Below are 25,429 nucleotides of genomic sequence, written 5' to 3' on the forward strand. Positions count from 1 at the left end.
GCCAGGCTGTGGAGAAGTTGGCACACTGAGTGGTGTAGCATTTGGCCGTGAGTTTTGTATTTGCAGCCATCCATAGACGACTCTCACCATTGGCTATGGCATGGTGCATATTACAATGTACAGATTAGGCAATCGCATCCTTTTGAATGAATGACGCCGATCCGATAGGTATCTAGGCATATTGGTTTACAGCTAGTTGTTGTTGCTATATCATCATTGACACTGGGCGCTGGTAGGTAATTAAAACTCGCGTAATGGTGCTTCAGTTACATCCTCATTACTAATAAGTATCCAAATATCATCCCTTTGAGGAAATATCGTAGCAGCGAGCGCCTTGGTTCGTCATAATTATTAACATGTCATTATAGTATGCCTTTTTCCCCCATGCTGTTAGATTCCTTGGCTTCGCCCTCCTGAAGGCATGCTCCAAAGATCAGTGGTGATCATATCCACATCATCAAGCTGCAGCCTCTCCGCCCACGACTGAGCAGCGCCGGATCCCGAGTCGCCCACCACATTTTGGGCGAGGGAAGCATCAAGATGTCTCTGGTATCAACGGGTTAGTTTGCTGAACTAGGCTGCACGTAGTCCACTCGAACGCGAACTGTTTTGGGGGCGGAAGCTTACCCAGTCTACGTTATTCGCAGACAACATCCACGACATATCAAATTGGTCGACATTAGGCGCCATTGGCGCATTGCTGTTACTGAGAATGGTTGACGTATTGGCGGCAGTGGTGGCTGGGTGTCCTTGGGAGAACGGTGTTGGTCCAGAGCTTGAAGCGGAATCTAGATGTCCCCTTGTTAGTATCTAATAACTTGTTTTGCGTTCTTTTTGCTTCCTGGGTTTCAATGATGAAATACGAACCTTCGAATCCACTGGTGGTTGCATAATCAGACATATTTCCAGTTACGTCCAGAGATGATGATATTGCTTGGCTGGATGCTGACCGTGACGAGTCTCCTCCGCTTGGGTGATTACTTGATGGTGCAGGGAAGTTGCTGTCAACTGGTCTTCCAACTTTAGCCAGCATGACGGCTAACGTATCCGCAGTTTTCTTAAGATCCGTCAGTTTGTTAAATACTTGGCGGCTAATGTCATACGATCGTTGAATCATGTCAATCAGCTCGTCCTTGGTCGGCGATTCCCTCTGTCTGCCCGCCGTGCCGAAGCCACTGCCATCGTCCGAATAGCTTTCGTTTTGAATGGTGAGATACAACATCATGGCTGCTAGCATAAAGTCATGCACCGCAAGCGAGGTCATGAACCACCCAGAGCGGCCGAGGACGTTTCCAGGCCTGGTTCCCAACCAAGAGGAATACTGAAAGCCCAGTAGCGTTGTTGCGGCATCCAGGCATTGGTTCCGCGAGTAGTCGTGCTCGGGCTTTGGCACGGCTTCTGCGAGATAGCGGCGATGCAGAACGCAGCGGCTCTTGTGGTATAGAGAGGCGAGTCCGTATCGCTGGATGATCTGGTGGGGCTCCTCGCCGATGCACTCTTCCAGTGGCTTGACGTACATGAATGACGGGACGCTGTTCCAGGCTTCCTTGAGGAGGTTGTCCAGTTGTAGCACTTCGCTGTAGCTCGGCGGCGTTAGTGAATGGGCTTGCTGGGCGATTTTTCTGAATACCCGGAGGAGCCTCGACTTGTGGATAGCATAAGTCATGGTTGAGTAGACTGAGTCGGGTCGTGGTGCCGGTAGCTCCTTGCAGCTGTCGTCAAAGTCGTCGTCCTCTAGGTTGCGAGGCAAATCTGTGTCGGCCTCGATCCCACCAAGCATGCTCGGCAGGCCCATGTGAAACGAGACGAGGAGGTCGATCTGGGCAGCCATGTTCCACTGTCTCCGCCGCATCTCACCTTCAAAGGGGGAGATGTTGGCGAGGTGGGACGGGTCTCGGTGGAAGCCCATCTTGAGCATCAGCCGCAGGCAGACGCCAGACAGGATGTAGCAGTTCATCTGAGCCGCCCGATTGAGGACAAAGTCGGCCTCGACGTAGAGAATAAAGGCAGGGATTGTCACGGCCGTTGGCTGAGAGTATTTGCCCGATATCAACGCCCATCCCGCGGCTGAGCGGTACTGTCTGATTCTGTCCTTTATAGAGATTGGAGAATCCCCTTCGACTTCGTCAGGAGCGGAAAAGTTGTTGAAAAACACGCCCATGGTGAGGACCGCAAATAGGAGGGCTATCCAGTGAAGCGAGACTTGGTCGGGGTTTTGCCAGAATTGCACGTACTGGATCACATCTTTGATTAGAAACGATTATACTTCTCGGTTGACGTGAAGCTCTTTTGGATCAACTTACTTCTCTTGTAAATGTCGGACGGTGAACGATATCTGCATCTCATAAGTCAGCCTCTAAGAAAGAAAATTTCCCATAGACTCGACGTAAAGACGGAGCGGAAGACAAGATACTGACGTTGAGATGGGCTTTTGGATGAAAAATATCGCGTTACCAGCCGATCAACCACATGCCGTTCGGGTAGCTGAGCGAGAAGCTCTTGACGATTGCTCGGCGCTCCTCTAGAGTGCAAAAGCATCTCTGGCCCTTCCAGCTCGTCGCCCGGCCCGAACTCCTCTTCCGAACTGCCGGGGTCGTCAAAATACGCTTTAATATCTTCAATCTGCACAATAGTTAGTGTCTCATTCACAATGCTCCATCAACCATCAGCAGTCATCTTGTATCACTCACATCTTCGAGCATCGCCAAACAGTGAGTCGCGCCTATATACGTCGTCGCATGATCTCCGTGAATGACCTGCCCCTTCACCTGCGGCGCAACAGGCTCGCCCGCATCTTGAGTCGTTTGAGGCTTGGGACCGCCCTCATCGTCCATCATCTCTCGGACCATGCCCTCCAGCCTCTTGAGTCGGGCCGCAACGCCTTTTGCTGCCGGCCTCTTCTTTTCCGGCTTTGGCGCATAAACACACAGATCCAGCCGGCCCTTTTTTGCGCACTGCCCGCATGGTTGCCCGCGGTCACACTTGAGCTTGGAGTTTCGACATGGTGCGCACGAGAGCAAAATCCGCGTGCGCTTCTTTGAGATGGCCGCCGCGTTCCTCGAAGCCGCGTCCAAATCCATTTTTATGCGTTATCACAATTAGTGTAGGTTTTCTCTCAGCGTTGCTGCTTCACTCTTGTAATTCAATGAGTCTGGTGGCAATGGTGTTAAGCTGCGCTGACATGCGGACGGAACAGGATCTCGGAAACTCTACACGCCACAAACAGTTTTCCGGCTAGGCAGGTATATATGCATAACACAACTAGCCGCAAGCCAAATGCGCAACAGCTAGCCGTTTAAGAAGTTTATTACAAGAACCGCAGTCAACTCTCGGAGACCACGAATACTATTAAATCTATTCACAACAAAGGCTATGCCCGTATATTACCTAAGCGGCATACTTTTTACTTTGCTCGGACTTGCGCTAACTCCAGTCGCGAGAAGTTATACAAAGTGTAAGACGGCGGCGAAAAGACACGAAGAGAGGAAGACTAGAAAAACGCATCAACAACTGAAACCGCAAACCCCTAGATTTTGCATCATGTAGGCAGCGCTCCCGGCAACCGTTCTATTACATATTTGCCCCTTGCAACGCTCATGATCGGAACACCGGGGATCTTTCGTAGTCTCTGCTTCAGGGCCTTGTCGTTGGTTCCCACGATATATATCCTGTTCTTGCTCACTCGGTCCACGATGCAGTCATCGGCATAGGTACCCTTGTGGTCGCACTCTATCCGCTGCCATCTTTCGTCTCTGGCTATCCTCAGCGCCAGTCTGTATTTTGAGCCCAGTTTCTCGAGTTCGGCCATGACGCATGAGGTGATGATGGGGTTGCACTTCGCATAGAGACAATCCATCATGTTGTCCAGCAATGATAGTTTCCTCTGGACGGTGTGACTGAGAAAGTTTGTATCGCAAAGGACGTTATACGGCGGAACCAGAGCCTCGTTGTGGAGGAAGAACATGTTGCTGGGCAGCTGGGCAGCTTCTTTGACGAGCTCGCCTCCGACTGTCCTCTTGGCTTCCTTCTCCTTCTGCTTGAGTTCTTCCTTTAGTCGGTTTTCCTTGAGGCGGGTGTCCTTGAGTCCGATAACTCGTTTGACCTGATGTCGAAAAGTCAGTGTTTTGCCGGTGAATGCAATTGGTTCCCTTCAAGGGAAGTGACGAACCTGTCCGAACTTTCTAGTCTTCTTCGCAACACCCATGATTGCGGTGTTGGAGTCGTTAAGTTGTTGAAGATGATTGGCTGCTTTAGAAAATAATTCCTCGGAAATTACGTAGAATTCGAACAAGAGACTATTGTAGGCGCGACAACCTGAGTGAAAGTGAGCTTGGCTGCCAAAGGCTTCGACTTCGTTTCTGCTGCTGGAATATGGCGATAAGACCAAAAAAAAAGTTCGGATAGATAAGATTTGCTGCAGCACCTGTTCGCTGGTGGCGGCGGTGCACGGGCCACTTCTAGTCCATCTTAGCGGTACATGGGAGGTACCCTTTTGTACGTGCTGCAGGCAGTCAATTCCACTAAAAGATGTAGCACCAGCCTGCTAACTCTAGCGATCTCGACGCGTCCCTCCAGATCGCGTAAAGTGATTATTTCATCGCTCCCAAATCCCCAAGCGAAAAATGCCTGCCGCAAAGCCTGAAGAAAAGGGCGAGTCCTCCAATGCCACGTCAAAGGCAGTCCTTGCGGCATCTTCCAATGGATCGCCCAACTATGAGCTGCCATGGTACGTCCAAGATTCAACCCCTCCAAGCGTGCTGCGATAGCTTCTGTCCAGGTATTAACGGGCTACTTCAAGGGTGGAAAAGTACCGTCCGGTGTTCTTGGACGATGTCGTCGGCAACACGGAGACTATTGAGCGATTGAAGATTATAGCAAAAGAAGGAAACATGCCTCATGTCATCATTTCGGGCATGCCTGGTATCGGAAAGACAACCAGCGTTCTCTGCCTTGCCCGCCAGCTACTGGGGGAATCGTACAAAGAGGCTGTCCTGGAACTCAATGCCAGTGATGAACGAGGTAAAATGGCTTCCGGTTTCCGATTGAGTGTCAATAAATCATCTTTGCTAACCTGCTCGCATAGGTATTGACGTTGTTCGAAACAGAATAAAAGGGTTTGCGCAAAAGAAGGTCACACTACCTGCTGGCAGACATAAGCTAGTTATCCTCGACGAAGCCGATAGCATGACCTCCGGTGCCCAGCAGGCTCTTCGAAGAACCATGGAAATCTACTCCAACACCACCAGATTTGCATTCGCTTGCAACCAGTCAAATAAGATCATCGAACCGCTACAGTCACGATGCGCAATCCTTCGATATGCCAAGTTGACCGACGAACAAGTCGTCAAGCGATTGATGCAGATCATCGAGGCGGAAAAGGTCGAATACAGCGATGACGGCTTGGCTGCCTTGGTATTTAGCGCAGAGGGAGATATGCGACAGGCGATCAATAACTTGCAGTCGACGTGGGCTGGTTTCGGCTTCGTCTCAGGAGACAATGTCTTCAAGGTGGTCGATTCACCGCATCCGATCAAGGTGCAAGCCATGTTGAAGGCTTGCTACGAGGGAAACGTCGACTCGGCTCTGGATACCCTCCGAGAGCTGTGGGACTTGGGATACTCGAGCCACGATATTATCAGCACAATGTTCAAAGTCACAAAGACAATGCCGACGCTGAGCGAACACTCAAAGCTGGAGTTTATCAAGGAGATTGGCTTCACGCATATGAAGATTCTAGAAGGCGTTCAGACATTACTCCAGCTATCAGGGTGTGTTGCCCGGCTATGTAAACTGAACATGGATCCCAAAAGATTTAAACTGGTGTCAAAATAGGATAGAAGATAATGACGGAATACAGGCAGCGAATGTGATTTTTTTCGGCGTTGGAGCTGGGGAGATGCTATACAATGTGAGGTAATTGGGTATCATCAAATGATGCTATGTACATGATCAAGACACATGACCTTGAGGGGCTTTACGGGCAAAATAACTGTTCGTCGTTTTACTTTCCATTGTTATGTGCAACTTCTTGCTCATACCTGTCCCATTTTGCTTTCTCTTTAAGCCACCTTCTTTGAGCTCTCATCTCAGCTTCATAATCTCTCAGGCGCTGGTCTGCTGCAATCATGCCTCCTAGAGTCATGGCTGATATCTGAACGTAGCTATTCGGTACATAAGTAAGCTTATGTAGTGATGTAGCAAGCATATTCATCCCTGATGTACTTACACTTTGAACTGGACGGTCATTCTCCGATAGAGCGGCGACCTGAGATGGGCCAAGGCTCCCACAATTGCCGCTCCAACACCCCATTTAGCAGCTCCTATGAGTCCTCCTTTGCCGGCTTCCCATCCGGCGTTTTGTGCCTCGCCGCTCTTTAACGGATCGTGAGGCGCGATCATCTTATTTGGAGGGGGAGACATCTTTTGAGTGAGTCTATGAGACAAGAGGCAGGTTGAATGACGTTTTGGGTGTCGAGGCTTAAGCTGGGACAGTAGAAAGGGGGGGTAGAGGACGGTAGAATGCCAATCTTTAATATACGAGGAGCTCTTGATATGAAGATGCGCTCTGGGATAAAGCAAAGTTTACATCGAAATCGACGGCGTGAGATCTCGGATGGCTGACAGTTCGGGAAATATTGGTACGTCATTAAAAAGCTTCAGGGTAGCAGCTAAGCATTTTATGAGCTTCCCCACATGGCTTTGCCTGCCTCGTACGATTAATCTGTGCGCCCGATTTTTAATGGGTAATAAAAGGCGAAAATATCACAGTAGTCTTCCATGTCTTTTTCTATGTGAAGTGTATAATGGGTGATGCATGCAACGGGACTAAAGTCGTAGGCTGGCGGTGATTTACAGTGAAACTCTCATCTAACTTGCGCTATTCAGCCTCTGCCGCTAATATAAACTCGCTACTACCTACCTACCTACCTACCAACCTGATATACCTGCACTCCCATCTTAAGTCAAATATATATATCAGAGTTTCTATTTGACATGATACACACATCTCAAAAACATCCGAAAGTCAAATCAGGGCAAATCAATTCGCTTAATCTCCTCACAAGCACTACTAGTCGAACCACAAACACGGATAATTTCTCGCTTCTGGTCCAATTCTACGTGCGGCATGATGCGGCAAGTGCGGGCCTCCGGTACCTCTACCTCTCAATCCGCAATCGAATGGTCTTGAACGGGTGGATCGTGGAACCAAACCGATTTCAACTGTTCGCCTTTTATCTCTTCAGCTGTGGGGTACAGACCTGCAGGTACACAACTTACTAAGCAGTATATGCATCTAACCAGACGCGGTCAAAGCTCTGATGACAAAAGCCCTTCAGGACACAATTTCTTTTCGTTCTGCATCAACAGGCAGACAAAAAAAAAAAAGCTCGACACGGCAAAGTCTAGCAATGATTGCGCCTCCATTGTTGCCTGGAGCTGCCAAGTCTATGCTTTCCTGTTTATAAACTGCCGAGCGCTTTGGTCTCTGTACCTCCTCTCTCCTTTGCGTATGCACTCTGGGATTTCTTGCCTTTTGTTGAGCATAGTTGCATACAATGGCTGAGCTTTCTCTGGACGCGTACTGGCGGGCGCCGCCAATTGCTAGGTAAGGATACCATTCAAACGCTCTTTAGATAACAGGGTTTGAAGATTCTCATACTGACTGGCCTCCTCTGTTTAGAACTGCTGCCACTGTTACCTTTGGCCTGTCTGTCGCCGTGCACATGGGAATGCTTGCCGGGGACCTCTTCCTCTATGACTTCCACTACTTGGCGCGGATTCCCCCGCAAGTATGGCGCCTTGTAACATGCTTCCTGATCACCTTCCCAAATCTGGGTGTTCTCTTTGACACTTTCCACATGTACATGTACATGAGTCAACTGGAAAAAGGTCATCCGCGATTGTCGAGACGAGAAGATCTTGTCTGGTATCTGACATTTGTGTGCGGAACAATTCTGGTAGGTCTTTTAGTTCAACCTCTTCTGTGCTCTCCCGTGTACCCTATATATGAAAACCCCTCAAAATATCTGCCCGGATAGTGCGATGCTTCTACTGCTATCACGGTTCCTGGAATTGAGGGAGATTACCCCTGCACTGCGAGTCGATCCACCTCATTCGCATTAGGACGGCTTGCGGTGTGGGCATGGTGGGATGCCGTAATCTATAACCCGTGTGAATCCATTCACTCGGGTGCCTTGATATGCTCCCTACATTTCCTCATCTTGATGACACTCGTGCCTGCTTTTCCCAAATATCCTCTTAAACCACCCCGATATTGATTGAGGCTGACCCATGCTTCAGATACTCAATCATCTATTGGGTTTCGGGTATGGAGTAATGACGCAGGCGCTCCTCCTCGCCATGGCGTATACCGTAACTCAAGAGCAACGCGGCCAGACAACAAACTATATGTTCGTTAGCATCCCGTCTCAGCTCGTTCCATTTGCCATGATGGCCATCAATCTTTTCTTCCCCGGTGGCATTGGTATTGTGCTCCTGCAGCTTCAGGGGCTTGCCGCGGCGCATTTGTATCTGTTTCTGACCAAAATCTGGCCTGACGTTGCCGGCGGTCGGAACTGGCTTGAGACTCCTGCGTTTATTCGGTCTGCAGTGAATGGAGTAACACCTGCGCCGCAACCATCTGCTGGGGGCAGAGGATTGAATACGACGTCCGCCCCAAGTAGCGGTGCAAGCAGTGGTGCTTCACGTGGACCATTACCAGACTCATGGCGCACCAGAGGACCAGGGCACCGCCTGGGCTAATTCATAGCATAGTTTTAATCAAACTGAGAAGTTGAACAATTGAATTTTATTGCTACACTCCAAGTAAATGTTTCGTGATAGTATACATGTTTTTGTCGATGTAGTAAGCTCATTCTAATCACTGGACCTAGGCTATAGTAGCCACGACGGCTGCATCGCGGAATGCTCAATGAAAGTATCAAGTTATTACATCTTGTGGATATGAATTATATGTATTCTAACCAGAACGCCTCGGTAGATATCCCAGGGTATAAATGATTGACAGCCGTTTCCTTGCGGCTAAATACCTTGCACAAACCGAACGCCCCTGAAACAGACAAAGCCACCATACCAGATCACTCCAGATCCCATCACAGCTTGAATAAAGCATTCAAGAACTTTACATCGCTTGGCCTCCCAAATACGTAAATCTCAAGAGAGAATAAAAGACAAAGGAAACATAAAAAAAGACAGCGCAAAAAGAGTGTAATCTTGGTAGCATCCCAGCGTCCACTATTCACATCCCGTACAATATGCTCTTCCCGCTGGCTAATGGCACATCCTTATAGGCAGAATACTTCTCGCTGTCGTTCGGAGTAGCTGGACGGTTTCGCTCGAGGACAACGACGCCCGCGCCGAGTGGCCTATCAATGAACCGAGGATCGCTCAAGAGAGGAGGTGTGATGTGCAGCTGATGATCTGCAGCGTCTCCAGGTCTTGTAGCCAGGGGCTGAAGCACGAGACTCGGCGGTGGAGCTTTCTTTGGAATATATAGCTTGGGCAAAGAGAGCGAAGAAAGTCTGGACCATCGGGACGAAGATCCAACCAATGTTGGCGAAGAGCTGGGCTCAGATGGAGATGATAACACAGACTGCCCTGGTGTAGGGAGTGGCTGCGGCTCAGATGGCCGAGAAGCGTTCTCTACGGCGGATTTATAGGCTCGGATGATGAACGAGTCGGGAGTGCCTGGCCTGCGTTTGTGTATTGGCTGAGGAGTCGGCAGAGAATGGCTTGAGATTGCGTCTCTGGCTTGCTTGGAGACGGCATTCGGGTCATAGGCGTGATGAGCAGGCATGGCGTTATCGGGGCCATGGATGACAGATCTCGGATCATGAGTGAGCTGTATGTGGCCTGAACGAGCAGCATTCTCCATGTGGTTGTAAAACTCGCCATTTGTCCCAACAGAGCCGTCTCTGGAGACCTCTGGGTAATGAGACTGGTGGGCCACATATACCCAAGGCTCAACCATAGTTTTGGGAGACGCCTCAATGTCTTGTCTATAATAGTAGCGTTGCTCGTAAAAGGGAGGAGGGGCGTTCCTCTGGCGAGCAAAATAGACGGCGAATAAGACAGTGGCGAGTGCGAAGATGATGACAATGCCAACAATGATGCCGATGATGGCGGATGTAGAGAGGCTTTTGGATGAAGTGGAATCGGCGTCGCTGGTGCCATCTCTTGGAGAGGCCATGAAAGCTTGAGTAGTCTGGCAGCTGGCCAGAGCCAATAGGAGGAGATGTAATGAAGAGATCATGCTGGGCTCTGCGTACGACTGACGGAAGATGGGAAGATATACAAGGGAGTTTAACACGAGTCTATTACTGGGAAGGCCTGCTCACTGTAGGATCAGATCAATCTTTTGCTAGTATCAATCACCACTTCCGGGAGGACATGACACTGGCAAGTAGAAAGATCCTTACAACAGTTGAGCTGATCAACCCTACTCGAGACAGGCGACGAGACAGGTGACTATCTGGGTAGGAGACGCAGTCTCTAGGAGCCGGCCGGTGGGAAGGGCCGGCAACAGTTATATGACTACTAATACTAATGCCAGCAACAACGAGCAACGCCACTTCAAGAGAACACAAATCAGATATACATCCCAATTAGGGCATCGGCACCACGCTGTGTTGGTTCCAACGTCAACACTGCATGTACAGATAGGCTACAGGCCATGTACATGTAGATATGGGGCTCTTGCCAGCAGCAGCAGGGGGCCGGCAGAGGCCTACGCAGAAACGAGGCTATGGCGCGGACTTTGCTGCCGATGGATGCTACGCTCATGGTGGGCAGCGGACACATGCACGCAATCCGACGCCTTTCGGGCCCCCGAGGAACCATGAGGCGTATTCGAAGTAGAGGCCGAGGCCAAGCTGGGGATGGGGGGGTGTAAGCGTGAAAGAGCTCTGGGCTGCTTAATATGCCATCATGGCGATGCTATTCGTCGAGACGCTCCCGACTCATGACGCTGCTGTCTGCCGTACGACGTAGGGCTGTGAGGACTCTTCCCAGCCAAACAGAACGGCCAGCACGGCTTTTGCAGGCAGAAACGCAAGAGGGATCTAGCGGGAGATCAGCCAGCCCAGGACACCAAGGACTCAGAGCAAGGCCCTTTCAGGTGTGAGTGGGACAAGAGACACGACAAAGTCCTACGGGAGTCGAAGCCGTGATGATGCCTGGCCCGTGCTGCTGCTGGTACCAGCACGCTATGATGCATAGAGGCAGCTGTCAGAGAAGAAAAAAACGAAACGAAACAAGAGGCGGCCCAGATCGCGGCTCGGCTGAGCGAGGCTTCTTTTCTCTCCACCAGCTTGACGAGGGGGCTTCAGGCAGAACAGAACAAGAACAAGGGCCTTGAATGGTGCCTTTAGACGCCACAACTCGTCCCCCTGCTCGTATTTGGCGGCCGATCCAATCAGCAGCGGCATAGACGCGCGGGCAAAGAGAACAAAGCTGCGCACTTGGACGAAAGAAGATGCCGCGGAGATGGAGCCCCAAGCCGCTGTGTAACGTCTGAATGGCCTGATATCAAGGGTGTGGACGACGAACAGGGGGGCTCCTCTTTTTTCTCTCTCGCCGTTTTCCGCGCTTCAAGAGAGAAACGTCAAGCGATAGAGACGTGAGTGGCTGGAAAGATGAGTCTTTTCGCCACTTTTTGACGACGACCCGCGCAGAATGCAACCCTACCTGGTTGACAGTGATCTTTTGAAGCGGAGGTCAATTTGATTTGGTGCTGTCTCACGTATAAAGAAAAAAGAGAGAGAGAGACAAATTAACCCACTTTGACTCGTGTGTATTGCGTCTAAGCGGGCGGATGACCGCGGCACGGCTTGACTGCAACCTGAACCCACCTTCTCTTTTCTGCCTCTTTTCATTATTGATTATCCCTGTTGATTATCATGGGCCGGCAGAGAGAGAGAGACAGACGCGCACTTTTGCGAGTACGGTTGAGCTTTGTAATTGGTTGAATGGGCCCCGGGCATCATCCCGTCTGCGGGGGATGGCGAACCTTGCAAACCACAGAGAAAGAGAGATGAAGATAGTGAAGGGGTAGAGACTTTTGAAGCTAAGAAGACACGGCAAGGGGAAGATGCCCGTCGACGATCCCGTGGCCCCCAAAACTTGTTCTCTTTCTTTTCATTCTTTCTCCTCTTGGACTAGGGTGAGCGGTTTTGAACAATGATGAAGCAGAGCTTATTGATCTACTTTTCCTTCCCGGCCGAGAAAGACCGATAGCAGGTTGTTGTAATCTTACTGGGTAGCAGTACTAGCAGTAGCGATATCCAGGATGCTTGTCATCCCCCCCTCCGGTTCGTCTTGCACGAGAACCCGGTCACTTGTCATAATCCGCGCTAAGCAGCCTTCCGATAGCCGCGATGGCGGGCTTCTCACGAATCGGCCTTTTTGGACTCTTGCAGGACAAGTGCGCGGTTTCGGGTTGAGAGATTGCTAGGCTGGTGGGTGACATTGGAGATTGACATGTGCTACTTTGCATCTCGTGCCATCTTTTTTTTGTTTTGCGTAGAGAGACATCCCGCGTGGATGTTTGAGTAAGGTAGGTAGTATCTCGCATAGCTGTGTCGATGTGAGTTGTGATATGACAGCTGATATCAACACGCTTCTGTCTTGCACGTTTTTTATGGTGTTGCTCCCTAACTGTAGCCGGTAATCGCTGTTGTGACAAAGTGACGTGTCGGACCGATCTCCACACATTGTAGCTATGGACTTTTCTCTCTCTCTCCCCCTCTCCATTAATCTAATCTCTTCACATTGCCTGAATGAGTTGGGGCACTCGTCCGAGGAAACAAGGGGGAGCCCATTGATCAACGGGATGACCTTTGATATAGTAAGTAGCTACGTTGGAGGCCCCTCCTTATCAATTGTCAGTCCTCAAAGCCATGCCTGACAGAGCATATGCAAAGCCTTCGTCTTTCACTGATGGGAGGTTGAAACAAACAAGATTTCACTGGCGGAGAATGCCGCGGTAGGAAGAATGATGTAGTCACAGGCTTGCACCCCACAGCTTTTTGTGATCATGGTTGGAGAAACGATAACTTGATGTCTTATTCCAACTGGTAATATGCCGTGTATATGTTCAACCATATGCTTCGCTTGCCATCTTTCCAGGTATAAACATTCTATACTGTGCAATGAGCCTTCTACTAATAATGGTATGCCGTGTATGATTTCTTAACCAATAATGCAGCCAAAGCGTTCGCAATATAAAGAAACAAGAGTCGCTAGACATGTTGTTGCTGTTATCCCTCTTTTGCCTACATAATAGTCAATATTGGGATTTTTCGTCATGTGCTAAGAAAAAGGGGAAATAAACGTACTCTTCTTAACCATGACGAGCTTTGTAAGCTCTAGTGCTCCTGATACTGCTACGTACAGTAGCAAAGACGTGTGTTATCGAGTATATCATTATGCAACGCTGTAAAGTGAATATGACAAGAGCCGTGTTTTAGTTTGAATTTCCGTTGGGTATCTCGATAGGTGTGCCATTGGACGTGGGCTGCTTTTGGTATAGATGGTGTAGCTTGATGTACTTGTAGACGGAATCGGGTATATCTTCTACTCTTTCTCCGTTTTGTATTTGAGCACGGACTCGTGTTGACTAGATAGTCGCCTCGTTAGCACAATAGAAGTGACTATAAGACTAAAAAGAGGGAGATTTCCTACGGAGACTTCGTTGGTAATTGTTGGAACTACCCAGATCTTGTCGTATTTCTTGAGAGGCTCTATCGCATCCTGGGTTCTGCATTGTGAGGGCCTGAATGGCATTCCAGAGATTAGCGCTTGCTCAGACGAGTCGACACCGGCGAGGGTTTGCTACCTTTCAACAACAAATGCCCCGTAGTAGCCCAGCAGCACGTCAAGATCCGCAGGATCCCATACTTTAGGATCGGCCATTGTTACGGCGAGATCAGCCCCAATAAGTAGCATGACTTGCGCCCTCACGAAAACGCCGTCGTGAGTCTCAATGCCGCCGAGTACATTGTTTATTTCGTGGTCGAAATGGCGGAGGACATCCACCGTCGGGCTATAGAGAGGCTTGCCTGCTTCATCGAGGCGTACAGTCTCCCAAGGGTCTATGGTGATGGTGGCCGTCGAGTCTGTATCGACGGCTAGGCTACACACTATGGAGAGCAGTGAGCGAGAGTTCGACTCTCTCTTTTATCTTGTATCTTAAGCCAATTATAAACCTACTTTGAATCCGGTCGTCGGCTGGTGCTAATGATGCCTTTTGGTACGCATCCGAGCAGGGCGACATGTAATTACCAACGATTTCGAAGCCGGGGTCACTCTGCCTTACATATTCCTCCGCCAATTCAAACATTCGCAAGTCTACAGACTCGTTAGGGAGAGTCATCTATATCAGCGCCGCGCCCGACTTACGAAGAGTCGTCACAGGCGAGAAGCTTCCGCAGGCGACGAGCACCAGCGGCACCTTGTCAGGCCGTGTCAAGCGACGCTTCAGGTTCTGCACTGGAAATTTGTATCCGGGCGGTGATGCGATCGGCTCGGGAGGAGGCATCGGTGCGCCGTTTGACTGCGGGACAGACGCAAAGCTCGACGCCGAGGCCACCATGATTTGATGGGGCGTTTATTACGGAAGGCCGAGGGTGTCGCGGAAGGAGAAGAAGAGAGGCGGCCGGGATCGATTTCGGGGATCCGTGATGCTGGTGTTGGCGTGGATGGTCGCGTGGGCAGGCAGGAATGGCTTGTTGGATCTAAAGAGGTTTGCGACGATGACGAGAGTGGGATATTGGTGATAGATGCCTATCTGGGCGGGCTATTAATAACGCTGAAGCCCCGGAAAGGATTGGGGGAAGCCTCCCGCTAAAGACAGCGGGCTAGCCGAAGTGAGCCTCTCTAGGAGGAGTCTGTTTCAGGCGGCTTACCAGCTATTGGGACCTTCTTAGGCTTGTGGCTGTTTGAAGCCATGTAAGAGAAATAGTATTGACTGTGATGAAGATAATTCTTATATGAACCAATCATCAATATTTGCGGAAAAAGAGTGACCATTACTGTATCGCGGAATGTGGCAAAGATGACGTCAGTCTATCTCAGCCGAAGTCTCACATGCATCGTCAATGTTCTGTCAGTCGATCATTGTCTGTGTGACATTGCGACGTCAGCTGCTTATTTTCACACTGGGGCACCATTAAAGGTAAGAAAGTACAATGAAGAAGAAAACGATCTAGACGTAGCGAAGGGCGATGGCTGCTGTCCTGCAGTGATATATATACTGAAGTAGTGCGCATATAGCTGCCGTGGACTATGGGGAATTGAAAGAAAATAATCAAGACAAACTTGACAATGGAAGCCAATATTGTATAGATTAGGGTAGCCGTAGCAAAGTTCCGCACCTTGTCATAGCCTTGTGAGCAGTATATCACTTGGGAACTGTGTATCAGCCTTCAGCAACGTACAGGTATAAGTGGCATTGGACTTTGCAGGGTACTTGGCTATAGACCACGGTCGAGTTTTGCGAGGAAACAGAGAGCACCTATATCAGTCCAACGTCAGCATACCACTTGTGTTTATGAAATCTATACTATTGTGTCTTGTCGCGTGTAAAGAGCTCGTTAAGATTTGGATAGCCGTATGAAATCTCGTAGATGCCAGTACTGTCTTATATACACAGCCATATACTATCTGGCTTGTCTTCACTACTAGTAGCACTCACAAAGCCAGGTCTGTTCTGCGACAGAATGCGGCGGGGTGGCGGCAAACTGAGCGACGTCATTGGTCAGCCGTGATGTGGGAATTCTCATCACCCAATCAGATATGCCTTTTTTGTTTAAGCAAAGACCCCTTGCAGGGTCTGAAACAAAATCCAGCCACGGGCTTAAGACTGGAGAGAACTGAAGTGCCACTGTACGAAGTACTTTATGCGTAGAGGCTGTGCCGTCTTATAAGCGTAAATTGACAGGTATCAACTTGGTGAAGTTTCGCTTTATATACTGTGCGGTCTGTCGCCTTGCTGTTTCCCTTGGCCATGAGTTGGGAGAAGCTTCATGTTCGTTTGATTTCTTCCGCAGCACGTCAAAAGTATCAGCTTTATTGGCAGCTTGAACAGGTAAAAGCGCGTGTGTCACTACTAGTACTCGACTTGTGCCCGGCATTTAGAGTTACGGAACGCCACCTGCCATTTCATGTACCGAACCACCTCTAGGAACCTTGATCCTACCCCTCTATCGATACTCCGATACTCCATAACCGTACGGCCAACACGCAAAGTCTCGGGCTCCATTCTTGACAGCCCTCTACGCCCAAAAGAGTCGTTCTGCTGTTGGCCGCTGTCCAACGACAAACACCTTTGCCGGAATTAGTGTCGCCTGCTCCTTGCCTGTCGCGGTACTGAGCTGTAGAGGAGCTGCTACGAAAAGCCGGGCGCTGCCCGCAACGCTTGACTTTTCGCAGCTTTGCAGTTGCTCGTCTGGTTTGCTCTGAGAGACGGGCTAAGCCAGGGCGCTTGGACTTTGAAACGGTGGAAAGATGAGGATCGCGTGCCTTCAGTTTGCGCCGCACGTTGCAGATGTGGAAAACAACCTCAGCAAGGCGGACGAGATCCTGAGTCAGGTTGACGCAGATGACCTGCAAGTAGACCTTTTGGTGCTCCCCGAGCTGGCCTTTACCGGTACGCCCACATCAAGTTCTACGGCACTTTCCATCTGCTCTGTGGGGTTTTCTAACTTATAGTTCTTCTTATTGTCTAGGCTACAACTTCAAGTCTCTAGCTCATATATCTCCCTATCTCGAAGAATGCAGCACGGGGATTAGCTCGCTTTGGGCTCGAAACACGGCCCTCAAGCATGACTGCACTGTCGTCGTTGGCTACCCCGAAAAGGTAGATCCAGCGCTCAACTGGCCCACGGACCCCCAGTATTACAACTCTGCTATTACTGTCAACGGCGATGGTGAGACGGTGGCCAACTATCGCAAAGTGCACCTCTATTACACCGATGAGACTTGGGCTTTGGAGGGTTCCCATGGCTTTCTTGGACAGCGGATCCCTGGCCTGGGCCAAACTGCCATGGGCATTTGCATGGACTTGAAGTGAGTTGTTTCATAGGACTGACATGGCCCCTTCTCTCCTTCTCTACGTGTTCTCATGACCATACTGACTGATGATCCACGCTTCTAGCCCATATAAATTTGAAGCTCCATGGAGCAAATTTGAGTTCGGGCAGCATGTCTTGGACAGCGGTGCTCGACTCGTTGTAGTTCCTATGGCGTGGCTCACTAATGACGAGCAGCAGGAATTCTTGAGCACTCTTCAGGATCCCGACACTATGAGTTTACTGTACTGGGTATCACGCTTTGAGCCGCTGATTCGTGCACGCTCCAATCAAGAAGTCATTGTCGTCTTTGCCAACCGTTGTGGCACGGAGGGCGAAACGACGTACGTCGGCACAAGTGCTGTGATTGGTATTCAGTCTGGTGAAATTCATGTCTATGGCATAATGGGTCGTGGAGAGACGGGCCTCCTCGTGGTTGATACGGATTCTGAGCCGTACGCGAAATTGGCGTATCAGCCGCTTCAGCCAGTCGTCCGATCAGATAACAACGGCTCACCCGAATTAGATGCAGGCTCACGCAACAATACAACCCAGTTTCATGACTCTCAGGAGCAAGTATGGGGAAGTCCGGAAAGGCCCAAAGATCGTGTCCCCGATGCTGCCCATCAACAAGAAGTCGGCTTACACGGCTGGTACGGGAATGATACGAATAATGCCAATGAGCAAAAACATCATCAATCTTCAAGACATGATGAGGAGCATTATTACTACAGATCACATAAACAACAGGCCGACCATGCACCGCAAGCATCAAGTCCCAAGCTCAACATGGAATCTTTACAGTTGGATATCCCGCCCGACCAATATATGCTCCGAAGATATCTTGAATCAGAATCTCCGGTACATGTAGACGCATTCAACTCTTCGATCCATTCCGCGATAAGATCCCCAGAGCCATTTCGAGGATCACGGAAAGATCGGGACGACTATGTAGCATTTTATCCTGATAATACGGAAGATGATAAACGATTCAGCATGCGATCGGACGTCTCCGTCTATAACAACCAATCAGGTCGACCTCGTCAAGCTTCCGTCTCGATGGTGGCCCCTTCTGGATTATCGCATGTGGCAACTCATGAGAGATCTAGGACTACTGAGATTGCGAATAACTCCAGATGGCAAGGGGGTCATAAGTCGCTCCTCAGCCAGCGGCGATCATCAGACTGGAATAGTCGGCGTGGTAGTGAATATGGACAGCCGATATCGCGACAATCGTCTCAATATCATCTTCAAGAACGTTACAGTCAGGGCCAGATTGATGAAATGGCACGAAGCTACTCGAGCAGCGCTGTACTACCGCTCCACCTTTTGGAGTCTCACACAGCATCACAACTTACCCCGGAGGAGGTTGGGAGAGGTCGGCGACGTTCTTCTCATAAGCATCTAAAAGATAGACGGCGAGGGTCACGAAGCACACAAATGTCTCAAAAGGAGCCCATCGACCTTTCGCAGTTCACTCTCATCGAGGAATACCCCTCTGCCAGCTGCCCTGTGCATGGAAGCCGTCCTCCGTCGGGAACTAGGCGCCAGAACCATTCGAGGGCCAGGGGTCGGTCAGGAAGTCGCTCGCAGCAAGTACCAGAGTCGCAACCTGCTAGGAAACAGTCCAACCGGCGCGTGCCATCGCAAAATGAGAATCAGAGGGGTGAATACGGCTTAGGCTTATCATATCGACCCGTTCACTCGACAAGACCTGAATTAGAGCACTTGACCAGAGAGAGAAAGAGAGATGAGAGGGAGAGTTATGAGGAACGTGCTGCTGACCATATTTCCGGCCCAAAGACTCCTACTGCTATGCGACTGGTCCCCGATTTGGAACTGCCCGATGGCCTTGAAAAAACTTTTTCTTTGCTCAAATGTGTGGAGAAGGTGCCAGAACGCATTGTGAGACGGCGCGTGAGTTCATTTTGGTAATGGATTTTACTTTTCTGGCTAGCAAATGGAATCCTTTGTTTTTAGTTTGGTTGTATTTAGCGAGTATCTTTGGCTTTAAGAACGGCCCTTTTCATCTAATAGACGAACAACAGATGGCATGGACGTGGCTTTGTATGTGTTAATGCACGATATGGGTGCACTAACCAACATGGCCAAACAAAAAATGGCGTTAATCCACGTGTTTATTGTTTTGGTTACTCTAATCTAAGTTTTACTCTGGATAGACACATATAGACGGAGTTCTTTCTGGGAGTTTCAGTTCGGCTACCAGTATATTGCTGTCTTTTGCCGGCAACAAGTATTAGGATAGAATTCAGTATTTTTAATTAAAAGATATTGTTTACGGTTAATTAATTGCATTGATGAAGAAATTGAGATGACGATTTTTACATGTAATTGTCACTCATATTCAGCGCCTGTCGCGTATAGGGGCCCATTCCATTCGCACCACGCCATCATCACCCTGGGAATTGCGACGCCATGGCGGTATGTCATTGGTTCTAGTGCCGATGTAGAAGAACATACATGCACGGAGTAGAGTGATGTAAGTATGTTACAATTAACCATTATTAAGCGGCTATATATTTAAATATTTCCCCTTGTTTCTTCGAGCGGGATTTTCAGAGCGGCTAACAGAGTGAAGAAAAGGAAAGAGGCCATTTCTTTCTTCTTCTGCATCATCCCCGAGTTTGTGCTCGACCAACATCACCAAAGCGTGATGAAGATGTGATATCCGTGGCATCATAAAGCGGCGCTTGGGGGCGGTTATGGGCACATAGAGTCTGGTGTGAGAAAACGTGATGAGGTTTGCAGCGCGCAAGGAGCAAGGGTATTGCTAGTGTATGCATTGCCGAGCATGTCAGTTGCATGTCAATTTATCAATTTATCCACAGAGACAAGGTTGTGTATGAGCCGCGGCGATTTTGTCATATGAGATGTGAGTAAGTAGTCTACAGAGATTGTATTCACGGTACTTGTGTGTGAAAACAGCCGCCAACAAGCGGCATTTCCGGGCATCTCGCGCTAATGGCAATATTTACACGGTATCGTCTCCATCCGGTGATGGAATTATAGAGAAAACGATACGGTAGGAGGAGGACTTTTGTACGCAAAACGCATGTTGGTCCAAGACTGATGTAATCGGGCGGAGAATCTTGGCCGCCACAGATGGAGTGCAGGATGAAAAGAGGAGACGCAGAGGGTAGCAGTAAGGCTTCCTCCTGCAGCAAGAGCAGAGTGCGAGAGAGCTTTTGCATACATGTATACATGAACTGATGCAGTGTACTGTGCCTACAGTATGTGCCGTATTGTGGATGACGTGAGGATGCTGCGAATCAGATGTTGCTGTTGAGGGTACATTGTCAGCTTGAGGAACGGATACGAGCGACGGTGTGATCATCACCAGCACTAGGTAGTCTAGTATCTGAACCAACAGCTCTTGGACGGATCTCGGCCCTGTTTGCGGGCGGGGAGGGCAAAGACTTGCAAAGAGAGACAATTTTCTCTCAATTTTCATTACGGAACACAGCAGCCCGAGCAGCTCCAAGCCGACAACAACGGCCAGCGGCCATCCAGAATGTCGAATTAAGCGCCCGGGTCCCAGCGGGCTGCCAATCGGAGGGCCGCAACGGTGATGCGATGTGAAGTGCGAGCAGGGATCCCTGCAGAGGCTTGACGCCACGCAGGGGATCCCGCCTCTTAGTGGCGAGATGAGATGAGCCCTTGTCTGCGGAAGAAGGACTGGGACTGGGCATTGGCAGCCTGCATTTGCCTGAACGGTACGGCATCACAGCCGTTTTGAGGGTGGTGGTGCAGCTGCCACAAGCAAGGGGACGGGCTTGAAGCTGCCGTTCACAGCTCGGGGTGGGCTCGAGGCCTCCCCGAACGAGACGTGACAGTCTATGCGGCCTGGCCTCGCCTGGCCTAGCCCTGGAGCTCGCCATGGACGGGACGACGCAGATTGGACTGAGCGGCGAGATGGCGGGCGAGCCGCACGTCCACTTGGGGTGGAGAATGTGACCAGCACCAACCAAGAGACCAAGAGAACTGCTGTCCGGATCAGGACCTCCCATGTCCTCTCGTCTGAGGGAAGCACCTGAGGTGCGACTCTGCATCTTCATCACATCTGCCATCCAACAATCACTCGGCAGCCTCCTGGTCGCTTGGCTTCACTGACGGACGCGTCTCCCGGCGCTGATATATCAATCTCGATTAGCCCTCGAACTGAGGAATGCCTTTCGTCTCTTGCTTCGTGACCATTCACATTCAATAGTAAAAGGCGTGGCATGTAGCACGGGCCGGCACTGTGTCTTGCTACAGCTCCTTCGCTCCAATCCCACGCTCGCTATTCCAAACCTCCCCAACGCTCTTTTCCCAAGAAGAAACATGTTACGCCTCCTCACGAGCTTCGCGGCCGTAGGCGCCGTGCTGCCGGCGGCCGAGGCCGTCATCGTTGCGCCAAACTCGCCGTGCTCGGTCAACTGCGGCAACGTCCTGGACGCGACGACCCCCGCCGACGTTGTCTGCAAGCCGGATGAGTACACCGGCGGCTATGACAATGGAGCTGGCACCGTGTTCCAGGGCTGTGTCCAATGTGAGCTGAACAGCGGGTATGCCACGGACAGCAATTATACCGACAACATGGCGGCGCTCTGTATGTATCTTGTTTTCCCCCCCATGTACCTTTGGCCTCACTATCTATACGATGGCGTGTCGAAAGTGGTAAGCAAGAGTTCTAACGTTCGGTTTGCCCTTTAGATAATCTGCGGTATGCCGTATCATACTGCGTCTTCAATGAGCCAAAGCACGATGATTATATCAACAATCCGTGTACCACGAGGTAAGTAGCAACGTCTTAGGCGTGTCAAAATAGCATGTGTATATGCGGCGACTGACATGTCGAATTATAGCAAGGCCTGTGGCGTCTTTGCTGATGCTATTGCGTACCATAACTTATCAGCCAAGTATGACGACTTTGGTTACTGCGACATATGGCCCACGGGCGACACCGTCGACTTCAACGGCTGTGTACAGTGCCTCCAAGTGAAGGATAAGTACTTGGCAAATTGTACGATGCCTCCTGGGTATCCAGCCCGATGACGATGTGGACGTTTGCTAACATGCCATGTAGTTGTTACTGCTCTCGAGGCTGGATGTCTACAGAAGCCGGCCGCTGGAAAGAAGCTGGGACTCCAGGGCAACCTCTTTTCAAGCAACGTCGTCAACATCACTACTCCCACACAGACGCCGGAGGTAAACCCAGCCTGGTTTGATCATGGGCCTTTGGGTCTGGGTGGGAAAGTTGGCATCGCCGTGGGAGGATTTATTTTCCTGCTCATCCTCGCCGGTGCCGCCGTCATCTGCAGAGGCAGGAGACGAAGAAAGGCCTTTCTCAGGAAGTTGCAGATCAATATGCCACAGATGGGTTCCAACCATGGCGGCTGGCCGTCGATGCCTATGAGCCATGACACTGGCGAAACGCCCATTAGCCAGCGTCCTCTCCGGAACTGGGATGACTCCCCCGTGACCATCAACACCGAGAAGAACTTCCCTCGATACTTTTCGCCGTATTCTTCTCAATACAACAGTCCCGTCAGCGCGACGGACGTGAATCACATGCCGTGGCCAGAACCAGCCTTGGGCTCTCCTCGCACATTACGGGAAATTGGTCTCGCTCTTGGTTCGGCCGTTGATGTCAACAACACAGCTAGTCATGGAGGCAACGAGCGATGGCCCTTGTCGCCTGAGGATAAGGGCAAGATGAAGGACGAGTCCTACGAAATGCAGCACGTCGACAGTGCTGGCGGCAGCGTCGCTCCAGACCCGCGCGCTCTCCAAGTTGAAACTCCAATTCTGGGGCATCCCGGCTACGGGAGAAGCTCTGATAGCCCGCCCAGACAATATGATGTGAATGGGCCCTCTGCATAGGGGCAAGGCTTTTATATGGCCAAATAATGCTCACGAATTAATGAACATGTCTATGGGTTTTGCGGAGGCAGTTGACGATACCTTGCTGTTTTGTTCTTTACCCCGGTGGTGTTTTGGAGCGATTTATAACACACATGTATATATCTATATAACTCTTTTGTTGATATTGGAGCGCGGTGAGCGCAACCTAGGGAGAAAAACCGGACGTATGTATGGGAAGGAGGATGCTGGGGATACCCAAGTGCGCCTTGATGGTGCCTGTTTCTTTGAATATATAAGACCAGAACATTGAATATGCATTGAACGAATATTCGAGTTTTTTTTTTTTTTTTTTGAGAAGACTGATGGAAGCATCTGGATAGTTATTGAAAATTATTCGAAATAGCATTGAGTGTCATTTGCTCCAATTATTGCTATGGCTTAGATTAAAATCTGTGTAAAGCGTCAGGTAGTTACAGATTATGCACAGAAAATCGACGCTCAGACTACGCCGCGGTAGACAAGTTGAGGTGAGTGTGGCTGGTGCGTCTTGAGATGTGGCGTGCATATACACGCTTATCCATAACAGGGCTAGCGGTCAATTGGCGCCACACTTTGCATGCAAAGTTTCTGCCCCACAGAGCGAAAGAAAAAAAAAATCTGGAAGCTCGAACCGGTGGTAGAACTAGAAAAAAAATCCATCACGAGTGCAAGCGCGCCCAGTTTCGCCCTCGTCGTTTGGAACCACCAGCCTTTGCACCTTCCAATTTACTCCAGGCTTTCGGATACTCGGACGATCAACTCGGAGAGAGACTGCCAAAATGGTTACCGAAGTCGTGAACAAGAAGAAGGTGGAGGAGCAGGAGCACATCATCAAGCCCCAGGCCACCACTCCTGCCGTCGACACCAGCCAGTGGCCGCTGCTTCTCAAGAACTATGACAATCGTGAGTGAATCATCTCTTCTGGTCTTTGGCACATTGAAATGGAATTGTAGCGCTCAATTGAGTGAGAATGAGGTGTCAAAGTGGCATGGAAGCGAGGAAGAGATGGGAACAAGACGCAAAATCATAGTATCTGAACTCGAGCCTTGCGCTGACCTCTTTTCTTCTCTCTTCTAGTTCTTGTGCGAACCGGCCACTTCACCCCCATTCCCAATGGATCTGCGCCTTTGAAGCGTGACATCAAGTCTTACATCAGCTCTGGTGTCATCAACCTGGACAAGCCCTCCAACCCTTCCAGTCACGAGGTTGTGTCCTGGGTCAAGCGAATTCTTCGGTTCGTACTCGCCTACAGTCCAATCTGAATGGATTTGGAACTTCAATCAGCTGCCATTTTGAAATCGAATCATTGAGCTAACAAATGCCATTTGCGGCGCACAACCATTAGCGTTGAGAAGACCGGCCACAGCGGTACCCTCGACCCCAAGGTCACGGGATGTCTGATTGTCTGTATCGATCGAGCGACTCGACTGGTCAAGTCCCAGCAGGGAGCCGGAAAGGAGTACGTTGCCATCATTCGTCTCCACGACAAGCTGCCTGGCGGCCAGGCCCAGTTCGCCCGCGCTCTCGAGACCCTCACCGGTGCCCTGTTCCAGCGCCCGCCTCTGATTTCCGCCGTCAAGCGACAGCTTCGTATCCGAACCATCCACGAGAGCAAGCTGATTGAGTTTGACAATGACCGCCACCTGGGTGTGTTCTGGGTGAGCTGCGAGGCTGGTACCTATATCCGAACCCTGTGTGTGCACCTGGGTCTGCTGCTTGGTGTCGGTGCCCACATGCAGGAGCTCCGACGTGTGCGCAGTGGTGCCATGGACGAGACCAAGCACCTCGTTACCCTGCACGATGTTCTGGATGCTCAGTGGACCATGGACAACACCCGCGACGAGTCCTACCTCCGCAGAGTCATTGCTCCTCTCGAGACTCTGCTCACTGGTTACAAGCGTCTTGTTGTCAAGGACAGCGCTGTCAACGCTGTCTGCTACGGTGCTAAGCTTATGCTGCCCGGTCTCCTGCGTTATGGTATGTGATTTGTTTTGGCAATGGCTTTCGAAGCCTTTAGCTACCCTTAAGGGACCTGCCGCTAACAAGTTTGTTTCTTACAGAGTCTGGCATTGAGCACCACGAAGAAGTTGTCTTGATGACCACCAAGGGTGAGGCTATTGCCATTGGTATCGCCCAGATGTCTACGGTGGAGATGTCTACATGCGACCATGGTGTCGTCGCAAAGGTCAAGCGTTGCATCATGGAGCGTGACCTTTACCCACGACGATGGGGCCTCGGCCCTGTCGCCCAGGAGAAGAAGAAGCTCAAGGCTGATGGCAAGCTCGACAAGTTTGGCCGACCCAACGATGCTACTCCTGCCAAGTGGACCTCCGACTACAAGGATTTCAGCGTGTCAGATACCTCTGCCGCGGCGGCTGCTGCTGCTCCTGCCACCACTTCCATCCCTGTCCTGCCTTCCACACCCTCCAAGGAGGCTG

The 25,429-nt window shown here is 50.4% G+C and overlaps 9 protein-coding genes across 9 annotated transcripts; 4 read left to right on the forward strand and 5 right to left on the reverse strand.

Annotated features, from left to right (window-relative positions):
- Window positions 1–390: 390 nt before the first annotated feature.
- On the reverse strand, window positions 391–4,204 carry TGAM01_v200575 (hypothetical protein; the record flags this gene model as incomplete). The annotated part of the gene is made up of 7 exons (XM_024548582.1): window positions 391–546; window positions 628–788; window positions 868–2,233; window positions 2,455–2,622; window positions 2,691–2,954; window positions 3,575–4,102; window positions 4,169–4,204. The coding sequence occupies 7 exons, from the start codon at window positions 4,202–4,204 to the stop codon at window positions 391–393; spliced, it is 2,679 nt and encodes an 892-aa protein (XP_024406593.1).
- Window positions 4,205–4,622: 418 nt separating this feature from the next.
- Window positions 4,623–5,832, forward strand: TGAM01_v200576 (replication factor C subunit 4; the record flags this gene model as incomplete). The annotated part of the gene is made up of 3 exons (XM_018808185.1): window positions 4,623–4,726; window positions 4,799–5,019; window positions 5,084–5,832. The coding sequence occupies 3 exons, from the start codon at window positions 4,623–4,625 to the stop codon at window positions 5,830–5,832; spliced, it is 1,074 nt and encodes a 357-aa protein (XP_018658585.1).
- A 117-nt stretch (window positions 5,833–5,949) lies between these two features.
- Window positions 5,950–6,399, reverse strand: TGAM01_v200577 (hypothetical protein; the record flags this gene model as incomplete). Its single annotated transcript, XM_024548583.1, has 3 exons — window positions 5,950–5,989; window positions 6,039–6,161; window positions 6,227–6,399. 3 exons carry the CDS (start codon window positions 6,397–6,399, stop codon window positions 5,950–5,952), a joined length of 336 nt encoding a protein of 111 aa, XP_024406594.1.
- A 1,157-nt stretch (window positions 6,400–7,556) lies between these two features.
- On the forward strand, window positions 7,557–8,763 carry TGAM01_v200578 (centromere/microtubule-binding protein cbf5; the record flags this gene model as incomplete). Its single annotated transcript, XM_018808187.1, has 3 exons — window positions 7,557–7,606; window positions 7,682–7,958; window positions 8,302–8,763. The coding sequence occupies 3 exons, from the start codon at window positions 7,557–7,559 to the stop codon at window positions 8,761–8,763; spliced, it is 789 nt and encodes a 262-aa protein (XP_018658587.1).
- A 496-nt stretch (window positions 8,764–9,259) lies between these two features.
- Window positions 9,260–10,273, reverse strand: TGAM01_v200579 (hypothetical protein; the record flags this gene model as incomplete). Its single annotated transcript, XM_018808188.1, has 1 exon — window positions 9,260–10,273. One exon carries the CDS (start codon window positions 10,271–10,273, stop codon window positions 9,260–9,262), a length of 1,014 nt encoding a protein of 337 aa, XP_018658588.1.
- Window positions 10,274–13,483: 3,210 nt separating this feature from the next.
- Window positions 13,484–14,611, reverse strand: TGAM01_v200580 (nicotinic acid-5; the record flags this gene model as incomplete). The annotated part of the gene is made up of 5 exons (XM_018808189.1): window positions 13,484–13,636; window positions 13,702–13,792; window positions 13,856–14,159; window positions 14,230–14,367; window positions 14,419–14,611. The coding sequence occupies 5 exons, from the start codon at window positions 14,609–14,611 to the stop codon at window positions 13,484–13,486; spliced, it is 879 nt and encodes a 292-aa protein (XP_018658589.1).
- Window positions 14,612–16,524: 1,913 nt separating this feature from the next.
- On the forward strand, window positions 16,525–19,022 carry TGAM01_v200581 (hypothetical protein; the record flags this gene model as incomplete). The annotated part of the gene is made up of 3 exons (XM_018808190.2): window positions 16,525–16,666; window positions 16,746–17,085; window positions 17,174–19,022. 3 exons carry the CDS (start codon window positions 16,525–16,527, stop codon window positions 19,020–19,022), a joined length of 2,331 nt encoding a protein of 776 aa, XP_018658590.2.
- A 1,526-nt stretch (window positions 19,023–20,548) lies between these two features.
- On the reverse strand, window positions 20,549–21,157 carry TGAM01_v200582 (hypothetical protein; the record flags this gene model as incomplete). Its single annotated transcript, XM_018808191.1, has 1 exon — window positions 20,549–21,157. One exon carries the CDS (start codon window positions 21,155–21,157, stop codon window positions 20,549–20,551), a length of 609 nt encoding a protein of 202 aa, XP_018658591.1.
- Window positions 21,158–21,428: 271 nt separating this feature from the next.
- TGAM01_v200583 (hypothetical protein) lies at window positions 21,429–22,970 on the forward strand (the record flags this gene model as incomplete). Its single annotated transcript, XM_018808192.1, has 4 exons — window positions 21,429–21,696; window positions 21,801–21,882; window positions 21,953–22,110; window positions 22,174–22,970. 4 exons carry the CDS (start codon window positions 21,429–21,431, stop codon window positions 22,968–22,970), a joined length of 1,305 nt encoding a protein of 434 aa, XP_018658592.1.
- Window positions 22,971–25,429: the final 2,459 nt, after the last annotated feature.

The sequence above is a fragment of the Trichoderma gamsii genome (genome assembly GCF_001481775.2).
Source record: "Trichoderma gamsii strain T6085 chromosome Unknown Scaffold_2.2, whole genome shotgun sequence".
Taxonomy (NCBI): domain Eukaryota; kingdom Fungi; phylum Ascomycota; class Sordariomycetes; order Hypocreales; family Hypocreaceae; genus Trichoderma; species Trichoderma gamsii.